This window comes from Talpa occidentalis, unplaced genomic scaffold (assembly GCF_014898055.3).
Source record: "Talpa occidentalis isolate TD23 unplaced genomic scaffold, MPIMG_talOcc4v2.1 talOcc4.3, whole genome shotgun sequence".
Lineage (NCBI taxonomy): Eukaryota > Metazoa > Chordata > Mammalia > Eulipotyphla > Talpidae > Talpa > Talpa occidentalis.
In genome coordinates, this window is record NW_023603184.1 from 83,543,338 (window position 1) to 83,558,275 (window position 14,938).

Sequence of the window (14,938 nt, forward strand, 5' to 3'; positions counted from 1 at the left end):
AAATTAAACGCAGACCATGACAGCTGGGGAAAATTGCAGGCTTGCTATTGAGTCTGTCTAGAAGGTGTGTTGGATGTGTTAAATTTAAATTTACTACCATTATTCTATCACGGCTACTAACTACAACTACTAATGATCATAATGTTCACAGTGATAACTGCCTTTATTTATACAGACTTTTACACAAGTATTTACCTATTTTTGATTCTCATGACAGTCATGCCAATGATGGAATTTTTCCTAAGGAAAAACTTCCTAGAGAAGAAAGCATCATGTGCAGAAAGATGTTCATTCTTGTGTTATGTATAATGATGAAAAGTCAAAATATAAATGTCAAATTTTATCAGAATGGTCCCTTAAATTAATACAAAGTCCATCTATCAAAAAGGAAAAATTCTTTTGTTCTGTAAGGAGAAAACAGTAAGAATAAAACTTACACTTGCACAACTATAGTAACTATGGAAATATGTCTTTGTACTTGGGTAAGGCCTCAATAGTTATGTGGACAAATGTTAACTTTGTTATGATGGGTGACATAGTAGCAGTGTTTGAATTATTTTTGATTTTCAGTAAAATTGGTATTGTTCATTATACCATATACATTTTTGATAATTCAATATAAAATTAAATGCATATGCTTATAATAAAAATAATTGCTAAATGTATGTATTTCATAAAGCAGTGCATCTCCTTAGGGGAAGAGTTTTGCACAAATTGATTATAGACTCCTTTTCAAGGGAATGTGATTCTTGCCATCCCCACACCACCCTTTTTGCATTTGGGTCACCAGGGGTGATTTCAAAGAATACCACTACCTAAGCTGTACCCCAAGAAATGGTTTTCAACTGGCCTGCAATAGGGTCCAGACTTTGGTGTTTTGATTTTTTTTAAGTTCTCCAGATAATTCTATTGTACAACTTGGATTGAGAAAAACAAAAGCAATTATAATAAATGAGTGAATAACATTATAATAGCAATTATAGTAACAACTGAATTTTATATTTTTAATTATTAAATTAGCTGAATTTTCATGTCTAGCATAAGACTTTCAAGAAAAAGCATGCTACTTGAGTGAAAACTGATGTGATTCAAGAACTCATTAGTGCAAAGTATCTTTATGCTATCAGAGTGATAGACTTTAAAATAATGGTAAAACACAGTGTTGGTAGCAAAATAAATACTGTCATAACACTTTATAGAAATGTAAATTGAATATATGATCAACTTCCCTGGATAGTACATATCCCAAACTTTTAAAATATGAAATTCCTTTTGTCCATGGAATTCTACTTTTAAGGGTTTGTCCTTAGAAAATAATTGAGCAAATTGGCAAAGTTACATTAATAAGAAAGTTTACCTTAGGGTTGCCTACAGTAGTAAAAAATCATAGACAATCAAAATATCCATGACTGTGTATTGATTTAATTATGGTCTATCATGCATGATACTAGTAAAACAGTTCTAGAGTTAACATTAGTTAACATGGAATAATACAATAATATTGATAAAGGAGAAAAGTTATATAACAGCATAATTTGGTTTTGTTTAAAAATGTATTCATTTTTAAAAATTGTATATAGATACACACACACACACACACAAATCTGCATATGCGTCTCTATACAGATGGGAAAGCCCAGAAAACTATACACCAAAATATTAATGTTTGTTATCTCCATAGGTCCTCTTTGTTTTCTGTTTTACATCTTCAAGAACATTAAAGTTTATTCCCACTAAAAATATGTACTAGTCTTATAAAGACCAAAAGCTTCTTTAATGAAAAAATCACAGTTTGAAAAAATGAAGGCTTGTTCCTTTATCTTCCAAACTGAATGAACTACAACAAAGAGTCCCTAATCCTCACTTTTTCTAACTGTAAATAGCAAGTTACTTGATAGTTACAGCTATTTCCTAATATGCTACACTTACACAATATATTTCTTTTCAAAGTAGGTTAGGAAGTATGAAGTGAAATTTAAATTTTATTCGCAAATGTCAAATCATCTCTGATTACAATTTTAATCTGATTAAAATCAACAAAGGGGACATGTAATGAATTAATTGAAATGTAACTCGATGTATTTTTATAGGGTTGTCTTCCTTAACATCCATAATTAATAAGTGTCTCTTTTTCTTCGTTTTAGGCGGCTCGGGACCATCATCCTCCATAGTCATAGCCGGCACCAACCACCCTGCCATCACAAAGACAACATCTGTCCTTCAAGACGGTGTCATAGTCGCCACCGCAGCTGGAAACCCACTGCAGAGTCAGCTGCCCATTGGGAGTGATTTTCCTTTTGTTGGCCAGGAGCACGCACTTCATTTTCCATCCAACAGCACTTCAAACAACCATCTTCCACACCCCTTGAACCCCAGCCTCCTCAGTTCTCTACCTATCTCTTTGCCAGTGAATCAACAGCATCTCCTAAACCAGAATCTATTAAATATCCTCCAGCCTTCAGCAGGAGAAGGCAAGTCTGAGATCAACCTCCACCCTTTAGGTTTTCTCAACCCAAATGTAAACGCTGCTTTAGCTTTTCTCTCCAGTGACATGGATGGGCAGGTATTGCAGCCTGTTCACTTTCAGCTCTTAGCAGCCCTGCTTCAGAACCAAGCCCAAGCAGCTGCCATGCTTCCCCTGCCATCTTTCAATCTGACCATCTCAGATCTTTTGCAACAGCAAAATACCCCTTTACCCTCATTAACACAGATGACAGCCCCACCAGACCATTTGCCAAGCAATCAGTCAGAGAACAGTCGAGCTGAGACCCTTTTAACCAACCCCCTGGGGAACCCTATACCAAGCTTTGCAGGCAGTGACACTACTTTTAACCCCCTGTTCCTCCCAGCTGTCACTGGGGCCTCAGGATTAATGGCCTTGAATCCCCAGCTGTTGGGAGGTGTCCTGAACTCGGCATCGGCCAACACCGCTAATCATCCAGAGGTTTCCATAGCAACTTCCTCCCAGGCAACCACTACCACAACCACTACATCATCAGCAGTGGCAGCACTGACTGTCTCAACACTTGGTGGGACAGCAGTGGTGTCAATGGCAGAAACATTGCTGAATATATCTAATAATGCTGGGAATACACCTGGTCCAGCTAAACTCAACAGTAACTCTGTGGTGCCACAGCTACTTAACCCTCTACTGGGGACAGGTCTGCTTGGTAAGTTAAATTTTTTCACAGATTTTTACAAAAGAAACGTTTTTCTAATTCTACTTTCTTCTTTTTAAAAACTCCATTTTGTCACACTATTTTTAAAAATGTTTTTGTTATGTCACAGTTGCTTAAGGAACTAAATATAATAACACCCACACACACCCATAGTTATACAAACATGAAAAGGACTTTTTCCTTTGCCCCTGTTCTAGCAATACTAAGTATCTGCTTTCTCTTACCTTCTAATTCTGATGCCACCTAAACTTAACCTACCCATCATTCTCTTAAGCCGAGTCTTATTTCTCCAATAATAAAGCACAGGCACATCTTTAAAATAACTTTCACTTGAATTTTAGTTGGTGTGGCATCACAGGGTTAGTATGAGCAGCTGCACTGTGGATGGAAACAGTTCCAGGAAGTGTGTTTTTCCAGGTGATCCCTTAATAAACAAAACTAAATGCTTATCCAGCAAAATAAGAAACAAGGCATAAAAACATTCAGTTAAAGGACCAAGTTCAAGGAGACAGACCCAATAGCAACTGCTAGATTTCCTTAGTATTACTCTTTATTAACTTGTGACTTGAAATCTTCATGGAGACTACCCAATCACAAAAAAGTTAGAAATAATGTCATGTATAATCGACTGACTGATGGAGGTAAATATCATATAAAATACAGAGATGTGTCCATAATGTCTGGAAATATCGATATATATGTGTGATATTATTGAGATATGTCAATTTTTTTAAGAATATAATGTTTCCAGATTTTTATGGATATCTTTATAATGTAGTATAATTAGTTCTATTTTCCACTGAATTCAGAAGAGTTAAATAATCTAAACATCATTACAGATGTACATGTTTCAAGTTGCAGAACAATTTATATATTCTCAGGATAATTTTTTTAAATTAACTTAATTTTAATTTAAATTTAGTTATTACTCCTATCTGATTATACAGTGTTTAGTTTTAATGATTATGCCAATTAATTGTTTTGATTTCTTTACAATTTTAATTTTAGGTGACCAACTTTTCACTTAAAAACAAAATACTTATTTCTAGCACAAATCAAGTTTCATTTGGTGGTATTTATAGATTATTGTGACTTGAGAGCAAAAGTTTGTAATTAAGGCCTGTCCACAGAACCGCTTAGCTTAATCATGTGGTCAAATACTTTGATAAAATTTTATCAATCAACCTTTACTTGTAGGTGCTCTAATAAAAAGAGTTTTAAGGAAATATATGACATTGAATCTAAGGATTGGCTAGTGGATAGAGCAAAGACAAAGTAGTCTTTCCAAGACATAAAATCATAAAAGTTAATGATGAAAGACAAAATTAAATAATAAAACTACTCTCTCCTTACCAGTTAGTAAGACTTTGAAGAGAAAAAGAGAAAAAATTACCTTGTAAGTATAGTTTTTAGTTTTTGTTTCAGGAATCCTTAGGTACAAAGATAGGCATAGGATCTCCAAAGAATCACATTGACTTACATTTTATGTTTTTCAAACTATAGGTGACATGTCCTCAATAAACAATACTTTGAATAACCATCAACTGACACATCTACAGTCGCTGTTAAACAACAATCAGATGTTTCCTCCAAATCAGCAACAACAGCAACTTCTTCAGGGGTACCAGAATCTCCAGGCATTTCAAGGACAGTCCACAATTCCTTGCCCAGCTAACAATAACCCCATGGCTTGTCTGTTTCAGAACTTTCAGGTACTCCCCTTTCCTCAGTTACTTTAGTGGAAAACAATGTCTAGATTTATTTAAGCATTTCATTTGAGGGAAGAGGCAAAAAGGGAGTTATGTACTGTTTTACCTTTGCTTACTGTTATTTCTCAATAGTGAATATTGTTAAAATATTCCATTATTTTTTGTGAGTTTATTTCATCTTGCTAAAGAATCTCAGTGGTTTTTCTGGAGCTCTTAGTAAGAGCTGATCACATCCCCCCGCCCCCCACCCCTTTTAAATACTTTGGCAGTTTCCCATTGCTCTCATGACTAAAGTCTACATCCTTAACCTGCCTAGCCTGCCTTGTTCTCCAGTCCCAGTTCTTACAGCCCTCTCTTGGATTCAGACATATAGTCTACAAACTGATTAAGTTCTGAGAGAGAAACGTGAAATGAATATAGGAAGTTAGAAATATATATGTGAATAAATACGTTTATAAGAATATAAGAATATGGGCCTCCCTGGTGGCGCAGCGGTTGAGCGCTGGGTTGCGAAGCTGCCCGCGGCCTCTGCCGCGCAGGTTCAATCCCAGGCTGCTCCCCGGCCACCAGAGGAGGGTCCCGCATGGCGCGCAGACCTCCCCTGCCGCCCGCTGCTCCACTCAGCAGTGTACTTCAGTCCTTCTGTCTGTTCTGCTCCCCGCTCTGGCTCTGGTGAATTCTCTCACCCTCCCGCGCTTCTGACTATACCCAGTGCATGTATAAACAAACAAACAAATAAATAAATAAATAAACATGCCTCTATTAAAAAAAAAAAGAATATAAGAATATATTTATTCTTATATATAAAGTTTTTTAAATAAATAAAATATATTTTCAAATAAATATAAGAAGTTTTTCAAAAATAATCCTGGGTTAGGGAATGCTCTATTAGCAAGACACAAAACAGTAAGTCAAAAAGTAAAAAACTTGAATACATAAGACCTATAAATCTCTGTTTCATCAAACAAAGATTCTAAACAAAGTTAAAGTGGCAACCTGGCAGAAAATACTTGCATACTACATAATGATTGACATCCGTAATATAAAAAGAGCTTCTATAAACCAGGAGGACAAAAGATGATTGATTCGAAAAATGAGCAATAAATATAAACAAATAATTCAATGAAAGTAATAAATTATTAATAAACATGAAAAGAATAATCAGAGTTATACAAGTTATGATATTGTATGTTTATCAGATTGATTGATTATATCCCTTGCTGACAAGGATATGGAGAAATGGGTTCTTTTAGATAATATTCTTGGTCTGTTTATATGCTGGTAAATTCCTTTTTCAGGCTAATTTGGCAGTTTATCAGTGTTTTTTTTAATATATGTAAACTCTGATGGCAGTTCAACTTCTATGCATCTATTTTAAAGGAATCTTCATGTGTGAACAAAAGGACACATATCAGAATATTCATTGCAACCTAATGTATACTGTTAAAAATAGAAACTAAGCATCCATCAATAAGGAAATAGATATGTTATGGTATATCCACTTACCTAGTAAAAATATTTTCTAGCAAAAAAATTAGGTAGAACTATATAATCTTATTTAGAAAGATGAACTCTATTTTCTCTGTTAAGTAGGATGATATACTAAGAGTAATATAATTGGCTTGGTGGAGCAGTTGGCTTGAAGAAGTGGATGAAGATTTAAATAGTTGAGGATCACAGAATTGATGGGAATAATAAAGTCCCAGCAACGTCTTAAAAGTCTTAAGTTCCAATACCATTCAATCATCCTTATATAGATATGGCAGGTAGTTAAACTGATGCAAGACTGAGATTTTATCTGGTAGGTGTAGACAAGAGGATAATGGCAAGAGAATAGTTAATGTGCTGATGGGCCAAGGTCCAAGAAGAAGTGAAGACAGGAAGAGAGTAATTGGTGGGAAAATTCTAAGTATCAAGGTCTGGAGCAATAATTCTTAGAGGAGGTTAATGAAATTAGAACAACCTTGGGATCTTTTTCAAACTATACTCATCTTTCCTGTCCTGAGCATTGGTATTCCACCTCAGTGGGCATCCCTTCCCTCCCCTTCTTCACAATTGAGAATCTCTTCTGGATAGAGAACCATCGTCACTATTGACAGCATGGAAGTGTCCCTCCACTGGAAGCCTGGCAAGGTTGAAAAGGGGGGTGTTCTTTTTGAAGACCTGAAAAACGTAGTGTCATATCAGAAATATATTATTGTTAAGGAGTGTGTGTATGTATGTATCTTGTTTTGTTTTATCTGATAATGCATTCAGTAGCAATTAGAAATCATTTTCAAAATCTGGTCCCTTTTGCAATTTAAGCAGTACTAGTGACTGACTTGTTCCTCCCTTTAAGTCTCAAGTTGCAAAACTGTAATACTACTATGTGGATTCATTACATGAAAACATTTTATATTCAACCTTTTCAATCTTAATTTTTCTAAAGCATGGTTAGTAATGGTGGTTTAAAAAAATATTGAATAATTTCAGCCAAAGAAACAGTACCCAAATATAATCAAGACGTGAGCTTTTTTCAATAGAGACTTTTTATTTCATTTTTGAATCTTGTTCTTTCATGATATTCCCTTCCTTGTTAGATTTGTTTGTCTTTTAGTAAATCTTAACATTATGGCCTTTCTTTAAAAAGTGATTTAAAAAATGTTTAAAATGTTTCTGTCTCACACTACTTCTTGTGTATTTCTTTAAGGTGAGAATGCAGGAAGATGCAGCTCTCCTAAACAAAAGAATAAGCACTCAACCAGGGCTCACAGCACTTCCTGAGAATCCAAACACTACACTTCCACCTTTCCAAGATGCATCTTGTGAGTTGCAACCTAGGATTGACCCATCCCTTGGCCAGCAGGTGAAAGATGGCCTCATTATGGGTGGCCAAGGCGATGCTTCTGTAGATGCCATTTACAAAGCAGTCGTTGATGCAGCCAGCAAAGGAATGCAGGTGGTCATTACCACTGCAGTCAACAGTACAACTCAGATCAGCCCCATTCCAGCTCTGAGTGCCATGAGTGCCTTCACTGCCTCGATTGGCGACCCATTAAGTCTCCCCAGTGCTGTCAGTGCGGTCATTCATGGACGAAACATGGGCATTGTCGATCATGATAGTAGGCTGAGGAATGCAAGAGGGGCTCGGCTGCCCAGGAGCCTGGACCATGGGAAAAACCCCAATGAAGGAGATGGGTTTGAATATTTCAAGTCAGCAAGTTGTCACACATCCAAAAAACAGTGGGATGGGGAGCAAAGCCCTGGAGGGGAGCGAAACAGGTGGAAGTGTGAGGAATTTTTAGACCATCCAGGCCATATCCACAGTAGTCCTTGTAACGAAAGGCCCAACAATGTCTCTACACTGCCATTTCTGCCTGGGGAACAGCACCCAATGCTGTTACCGCCAAGAAACTGTCAAGGGGATAAAATTCTGGAGGAAAATTTCAGGTATAATAATTACAAAAGAACTATGATGAGTTTTAAGGAGAGACTAGAGAACACTGTGGAACGATGTGCACATATTAATGGGAACAGACCTCTACAGAGTCGGGGATTTGGAGAATTGTTGAGCACCACAAAGCAAGACCTAGTCCTAGAGGAGCAGTCTCCAAGTTCCTCAAATAGTTTGGAAAGTTCTCTGGTCAAAGACTACATCCATTACAATGGAGACTTTAATGCCAAAGGCATTAATGGGTGTGTGCCTAGCCCTTCAGACGCTAAAAGTATTAGTAGTGAAGAAGACCTAAGGAATCCAGACTCCCCCTCTTCAAATGAATTGATACATTATAGGCCAAGGACGTTCAATGTTGGCGACTTGGTCTGGGGCCAAATCAAAGGACTGACGTCCTGGCCTGGAAAATTAGTAAGAGAAGACGACGTTCACAATTCATGTCAACAAAGCCCCGAGGAAGGGAAGGTATACCAATCTTTATCCATTGTCAAATACTAACCTTTGTTCAGGTATCAATTATTCTTTTTTGTTATCATCACTTTGGATTCTTTGGATTTGAAATTAGGATTCTTCATGACTCAGTGAGGTCTCACAGACTTCTGGAGCACAACATGAAGAGGGGATGGTTGTAGTCACCAAAATTTCATATCATCAAGGGGTGAGTTGTGAAGCATTTGTAGGACTCAGGGGGGACTTTAACCTAGGACCCAGATCTCCAGCGTTTTGTTAATATTGCCTTCATTCCCTGCATTTACCTAATTCTTCATTCCGTGCACAGAGGATGAAGGCAAGTAGCAATGACTGGGTATAAAATCTGGTGGCTGTTGGAGTCCAGGAGTGTGGCAGAGGTAGGCGCCCTCCCCGGAGACAGGAAGTGCCAGGGACAGCCTGTCCTCCGTGTGCTTGCCTGTGACATGTAGAGCTGGGGCGAGGGTGCCTTTGCAGCCATTTCTGGAAGCAGCAGGTAATGTCTGAGTTCAGAATGGTGTCTCCTTTCAGGAAAAGTTCTGAGCCTTTATAACATATGGAAATGTTTAACCTCATAGTCTGGTTCTACTTAACACAGTCTGATCATATAAATTAAATGAAAACTTCTCCATGAAACTACCATTTAATTTAGCAGAAATTAGTAGGGGTCTTCTGGGCTTTTTTCCCCCTCACAATTGATGGAATTGGCTCTCTAGGCAAGACATATGCAGAGTGTTTAAAGTAGATAGAAAAATTTATATCTCACCAGGAGGAGATAATTATGCACATTCCTCACACATGATGAAGAAACATATAATTTTTCATCTCCTTAAGAAATGAAAAGTATTCTTACAGATATGTAGTGTTCTCTTAAAGAGTATATTGTCTAGAACTATTTCAACTCTGCTCAAACCTCCACTGGCACTTAGGTTTAATGGCAGGAAACCAAAAGCATTTTTGCCAGCACAATAAAAGGATTGTCTTTCTCCAAATGACCAGGAGGTCCTTAAACCCGTTGCTTATAATGCCTAATATATACTTGTCAGGATACACTCTCGGCATAATGCTTCTACTTTTGATAAGAAAATGAATTCCATACTTCTGTTCAAGAAACATTTTATTCTCTATACTCTCTGAGACCAGACAAACATTCTTTGGGTTGATAAACCTAAATATTTTTGACAGTTCATTCAAAAAGTAATTAGAAACAGCAAGATTGAGCTTTTAGGATATAAATGGGACTGCTACAAATACAAGATGCAGGCATTGAAATGTTTCTGCAATCTCTGTGCAGATGAAACCAAGTATTTTTTATGTGCCATTTTACAAAAACTTAACTAAAGAAAAGATTGTAGCCTCCCTTTCCTGGAAATATTCTTTCTGTCCTAAATGCCTTGCCTAAATATCTTTTTATGTCCTCAGGAGAATAAAGGCATGCACTTTTAACACATTTCACATTAAACAATAGTCCTGCTCTTCTGATTAGTTTGTATTCTTAAATTCCTTAGATTAAGTTACTCACTGATGTTTAAGGAGATGCCCTTAAAAAAATTTTTTTCTAAGAGTATAAGAAACATTTATTTTGCTTCATTTAAATAACTGGCTTTCATTCATTATAAAATCATAATAAATGTTTCCGAAATCCAGATTCTTCCTTATTATAAACAGTAGATGAATTTCTAGTAGGAAACATAAATTGTTTCAGTCAGTTCAAATAGTCCTCCTCTCATTGACTGACGGTGTAATTTAGCATTCTCAAAACCTCAATATCAAGACACACTAAAATTATTTTTAGTAATTCAGAAAAAAATAATTTAAAGCACACATTTAGAGATGAAAAACTGAAAACATAATAAAATATTAATGGTAACACATGAAATATTCATCTGTCATTAAAAAGCAAGGTATACCAGCCTTAAGAGCTCTAGGGTACTTACCATTTTTTAAAACCTCTGTTTTTTTCCAGAACCTACTCACTTTTACACATAAAAACAAAAAACAAAGTACTAGTTCACAAGTGCTCTTTTTTCTCTTATGGTTCACATATCAAAGGAAGGGCTTCCTCATACCTTATTTAATGGTGTCCAGTAAAACAAACAGTGTACTCAGTTTCTAACACCAGGAAAAGTGAATTTCAAACACAGGTCTGTCTGTCTTTTGGCCAAATGGCCTTTCCCTTATGTCTTGGGATCCTGGTTCATCAAGAACTTATTTAGCCAAGTTCAATATCTGTATAAGACAAGAATGATCTTTCTGAGAAAGAGTTCCAGTAAAACACTTTTTAGATTTGTTCTCTTATTCAAGTGAACCAATTATAACGTAAATTTTACTTACATAGAAACCCTTAGTCCTCAACAATGTTGGGGAAATAGTTTTATGCAATAATAATCAGACATCTGCTTTTTGAAAAGGAAAGCAGTGCATTACGTACCATGGCAATGCCTGACATTTTGATAAAGCCAAGAGAGAAAAATAGAGACTGACTCCATAAACAGTTTATTATATAAAATCTTACTTATTCCACCTTGCTAATGTGGAGTGTGTGACTATTTCCACTAGTGATTAATTTGCAGTATCTCAAATAAAAGACTTGCTACACAACATTTTTTTATCATATTAAACTCTTAGTTTCTCAGTTTTTCATTCTATTTCTATGTCCAAGTAAAATAATCCAAAATCCTGTCAGTTCCCTCCCACCAGATAAAATCTATGTTAACTGAAATTTTAGAATAGATTATTAGCTTGTCTTCCCCCTTCCCCTACGTCCTACAAACCTATCATTTATTTTCTGTTATGACCTTGATTCTCAGCAAGCCACTTCAAGTTCTCTTTGGAAGCAGATATAGTAGGGGGGAAATGATTAGTTAACAGGATTGCAGGTTATTAATTCAAAGCAAGCTGGATACCTCTTGCATTTTTCAGTTGAATGAGCAGCTACTAGGATGAGAGGTCAATGATGTAATCAGAGCACTGATACCTGCCAATAACTGAGATCTCTGTGATATTCATAAGTTGATACTTTAACTGATTATGTTTGTCGTGATAGTAAATTTATGATCTTAAAAAGGCATTTTTAAATATTTGGTAGAGTATTAAATGTCGCAAAATTACTAATAATGCATTAGAAGTGTTTTTCAGTTTCTGAGATTATTTTCTATAAGGTTTGGTTTCTAAATATCAAATAATGTAACACAGTCTACAGAGAACTAGAAAGCAGGGTATGGCAGAAAGAGGAGTGGGCTTTGGGCATTCTAACATGAGATCAAGCTCACCTGTTCCAGTTACCTAAATAGTCCTTGGTAGGTATATTAATATCCCAGAACTGCAGTTTCCTTACCTTTCAAGTGGGAATGTAAATTTCTGCTCAGAATGATGTTCCAAGAGTTAAATGAGACCATACATAGATTATCTTTTAGTTGTGCAAGTTTCAAGGTAAGCTATGAACCTTTTATCGTTTCAGGTTGAGTAACCAAGACTAAGACATCAGAGCTGTGCTCCAGTATCTAGTCATGACCAGAAAGTTCCATGGCCAGATCTTGGCACAGTATTAGGAAATTCTTGGAAAGGAAAATACTGACATTACACCTATAGACTGTAATGGGTAAGGGTAACCATTGAAAGCCTCTCTAACTATTAGGGAAAACATCTTTATATATTCCCAATAATTTTTTAAAAATAGGAAAAATTATTTTTTATTTATTTTGTAATAATCATCTGTCATCTTTGATCTTACAATAACTAGCCTAAAAGGGTTGCCCCTCAAGTTGTAATCAACAACTAAAATCCTTATTTTTTTCTGAGTAGATCACTTTTACTCTTCTGAGTAGTATCCCATTGGCCTTCATATTTCATTGCTCTTACATTTGATGTATATATTCTGACTTAAGCCAAATTTGAAAAGATGTATTTCTAGATTGGCACCATAATGTTTCTTTTCAATGAAACATTTGTTATCCTTGGACAGTTAGAGACATCTCATGATTACCCAGAAAAGCTCTACATTTCGGTACAGCACCATCTGATTAAATGAAAACATGTTTTTAAAAGCAGTGAGTAGAGTGTTCCCTCTTTAGACTTACACTTTGACTTTTTCCATACAATTATAAAAATTGTTCTATGGATAGTTAGTCAAACCAGGCAAAAGTCATCAATATTAAAACTATAACCAAATGTATTTTGGAACAATACATTTCTCGATGTCAGCTCAGCATCACACACAAGCGCATTTTGACAGTGTGGGGCATGACCAGAGACAGCTTACAGCACATTCCAGGGATGTGTAACTTAAGTTATTGAACCTAGGATTCAAATTTGGGAAGTAAACTCTCCTGTGATGTTTAAACATTTTACTTTGAAGAACATTCTTTCTGTGTTAGATTATCAGCTAATGTTAGCCGTTTGTGTTCTTCAGTAATATGATTCTTGTTTTAAAGTGTTTTCTGTGCATTTTCTCTGCCTTATATATTTTCTTAACCTATGTTGGAAGTGAATTTCTTCTCTTTACTCAATCAGAATCAGGAAGAGTTAGCTGCATTTTAGAAGAAAGCAAAATAGTATTTGAAGAGTTATAAAAAAGATGAAGCCCAGGCTAATAAAGACTGTGACTGATCAAAATTTGAAAGCCAATAAATATGAAGAACTAGGTAATACCAGAAATGTACTAGAAAAAAAACTAAATTAAGTAAAAATCCTAGGGCAGAACTGTAAACTTTGCTATAATGAATTATGGGATATTGTGGACATTTTTTTTTCCCCCTGAGCCAGATTAAAGAGGAAAAGGAGGCTGTCGTGTCAGGAAGCCTATGGAACAGGATTTCTGTGATCAGGGCAGACAGGGTAAAGGAGAGTCCTGGAGCCCTCGGTGGCTTTCTCAGGCTTTTATTGAGCTTTTACAAGTAGTGTGGCAAACAGGTACATGGCAGGCAGGGGTGCCGGGGGTGCCAAGAGGCCAGTAGGCCTCCATGCCCCCAGCAAGTCTTCACTCTGGGCTTCCCTGGCCTTCTTTCTCCCCTTCTCACTCCTGCCTCTTCTCTGCTTCTTTCTCCTGCCTCCTCTCCTGCTTCTCTTGGCCAATGTATCAATACTAAGTCTTGGCCCATAGACGTCAACAACACAGCTTACAACAATGTAACAACTGTGGGTACCCCATCAGGCAGGGCAATCCTATTGGTGGGAGGACAGAAAAGCCTGAAAACCAGGGGCCTATCTTCATCCACACAGATAACAGAACCACACATAGTTCTTGAGCTTGTCAATAGTTTCCATATAAGTCGTAGCAAATGGAATCTCAAATCTAAGGCAAATACATCCTTTTGGTACATGAACTTTCAAACGGTGTCTCTTAAAATACAAGTTTATCCAAAACATTTTAATTCCATTAATGTGCTGTGGATGGATATGAAGTTTGTTGTCACATTCAGGATAGATTTACTCTGGTCTTGTAGTATAGTTCTGTAGTACTTAATGTGTCAAAATGAAGAGGAATGAAAGAAAAAAAGAGGAAAGAATAAAAAAGATACTTCATCAGATTAACAAAAATTTAATAATGTGGATTTTGTTAGTTAATTTGAAAAAATTGAAATTCACTGTAGGGACTTTTCCATGAGTACTGTTTTTGTATTATTGTTAGGAAATTAGGTTCATCCCTTTTGTCACAGGTGAGTCAACTTTTTACCCCACATTATTGATTTATCATGAATCCCCATGCTTCAAATATATTGAAACAGTACATTTATGTTAGCAGGACATCTTGAGCTTGAAATTTTTTTTTTTTAACATTTACTGTTTAGTAAATGCTTGATAGGTGTACCTAATAAATACCTTATTGTTCCCAAACCTGTTTTTCTCAGACCTCAGCTCAGTGCATGTGACCTATACAATTACTTAGTCAAAATTTTTCTTTAAATTCATTTGCTCGTTTATTTACTCAACAAATATTTTTGATTCATTATGTGCTAGGCTTGATTGAAGTCACCTTTTAAATAACTTCTTCAGTCTTTTTCTAAGGTATACTATATGTGATATCATAGCTATCATGTTTTTTGTATTTTTCTAATAGAAGTATATGTGATATCATAGGTATCATGTTTTTTTGTATTTTTCTAATAGAAGTATTTAATTTATATTAGAATATTTTAAAATTTCTAATA

The 14,938-nt window shown here is 35.9% G+C and overlaps 1 protein-coding gene across 3 annotated transcripts in view; it reads left to right on the forward strand.

Moving 5' to 3' along the window:
- MBD5 (methyl-CpG binding domain protein 5) overlaps positions 1 to 14,938 on the forward strand; it is a 114,895-nt gene that overhangs the window by 82,158 nt on the left and 17,799 nt on the right. For 2 of the 3 annotated variants that reach the window (XM_037523303.2, XM_037523304.2), the window contains exons 7-9: positions 2,145 to 3,170; positions 4,683 to 4,891; positions 7,578 to 8,786. In XM_037523303.2, coding sequence (XP_037379200.1) covers positions 2,145 to 3,170; positions 4,683 to 4,891; positions 7,578 to 8,786 — 2,444 coding nt within the window. The remainder of the gene's footprint in view (positions 1 to 2,144; positions 3,171 to 4,682; positions 4,892 to 7,577; positions 8,787 to 14,938) is intronic. The other variant, XM_037523305.2, reaches the window with a different exon arrangement.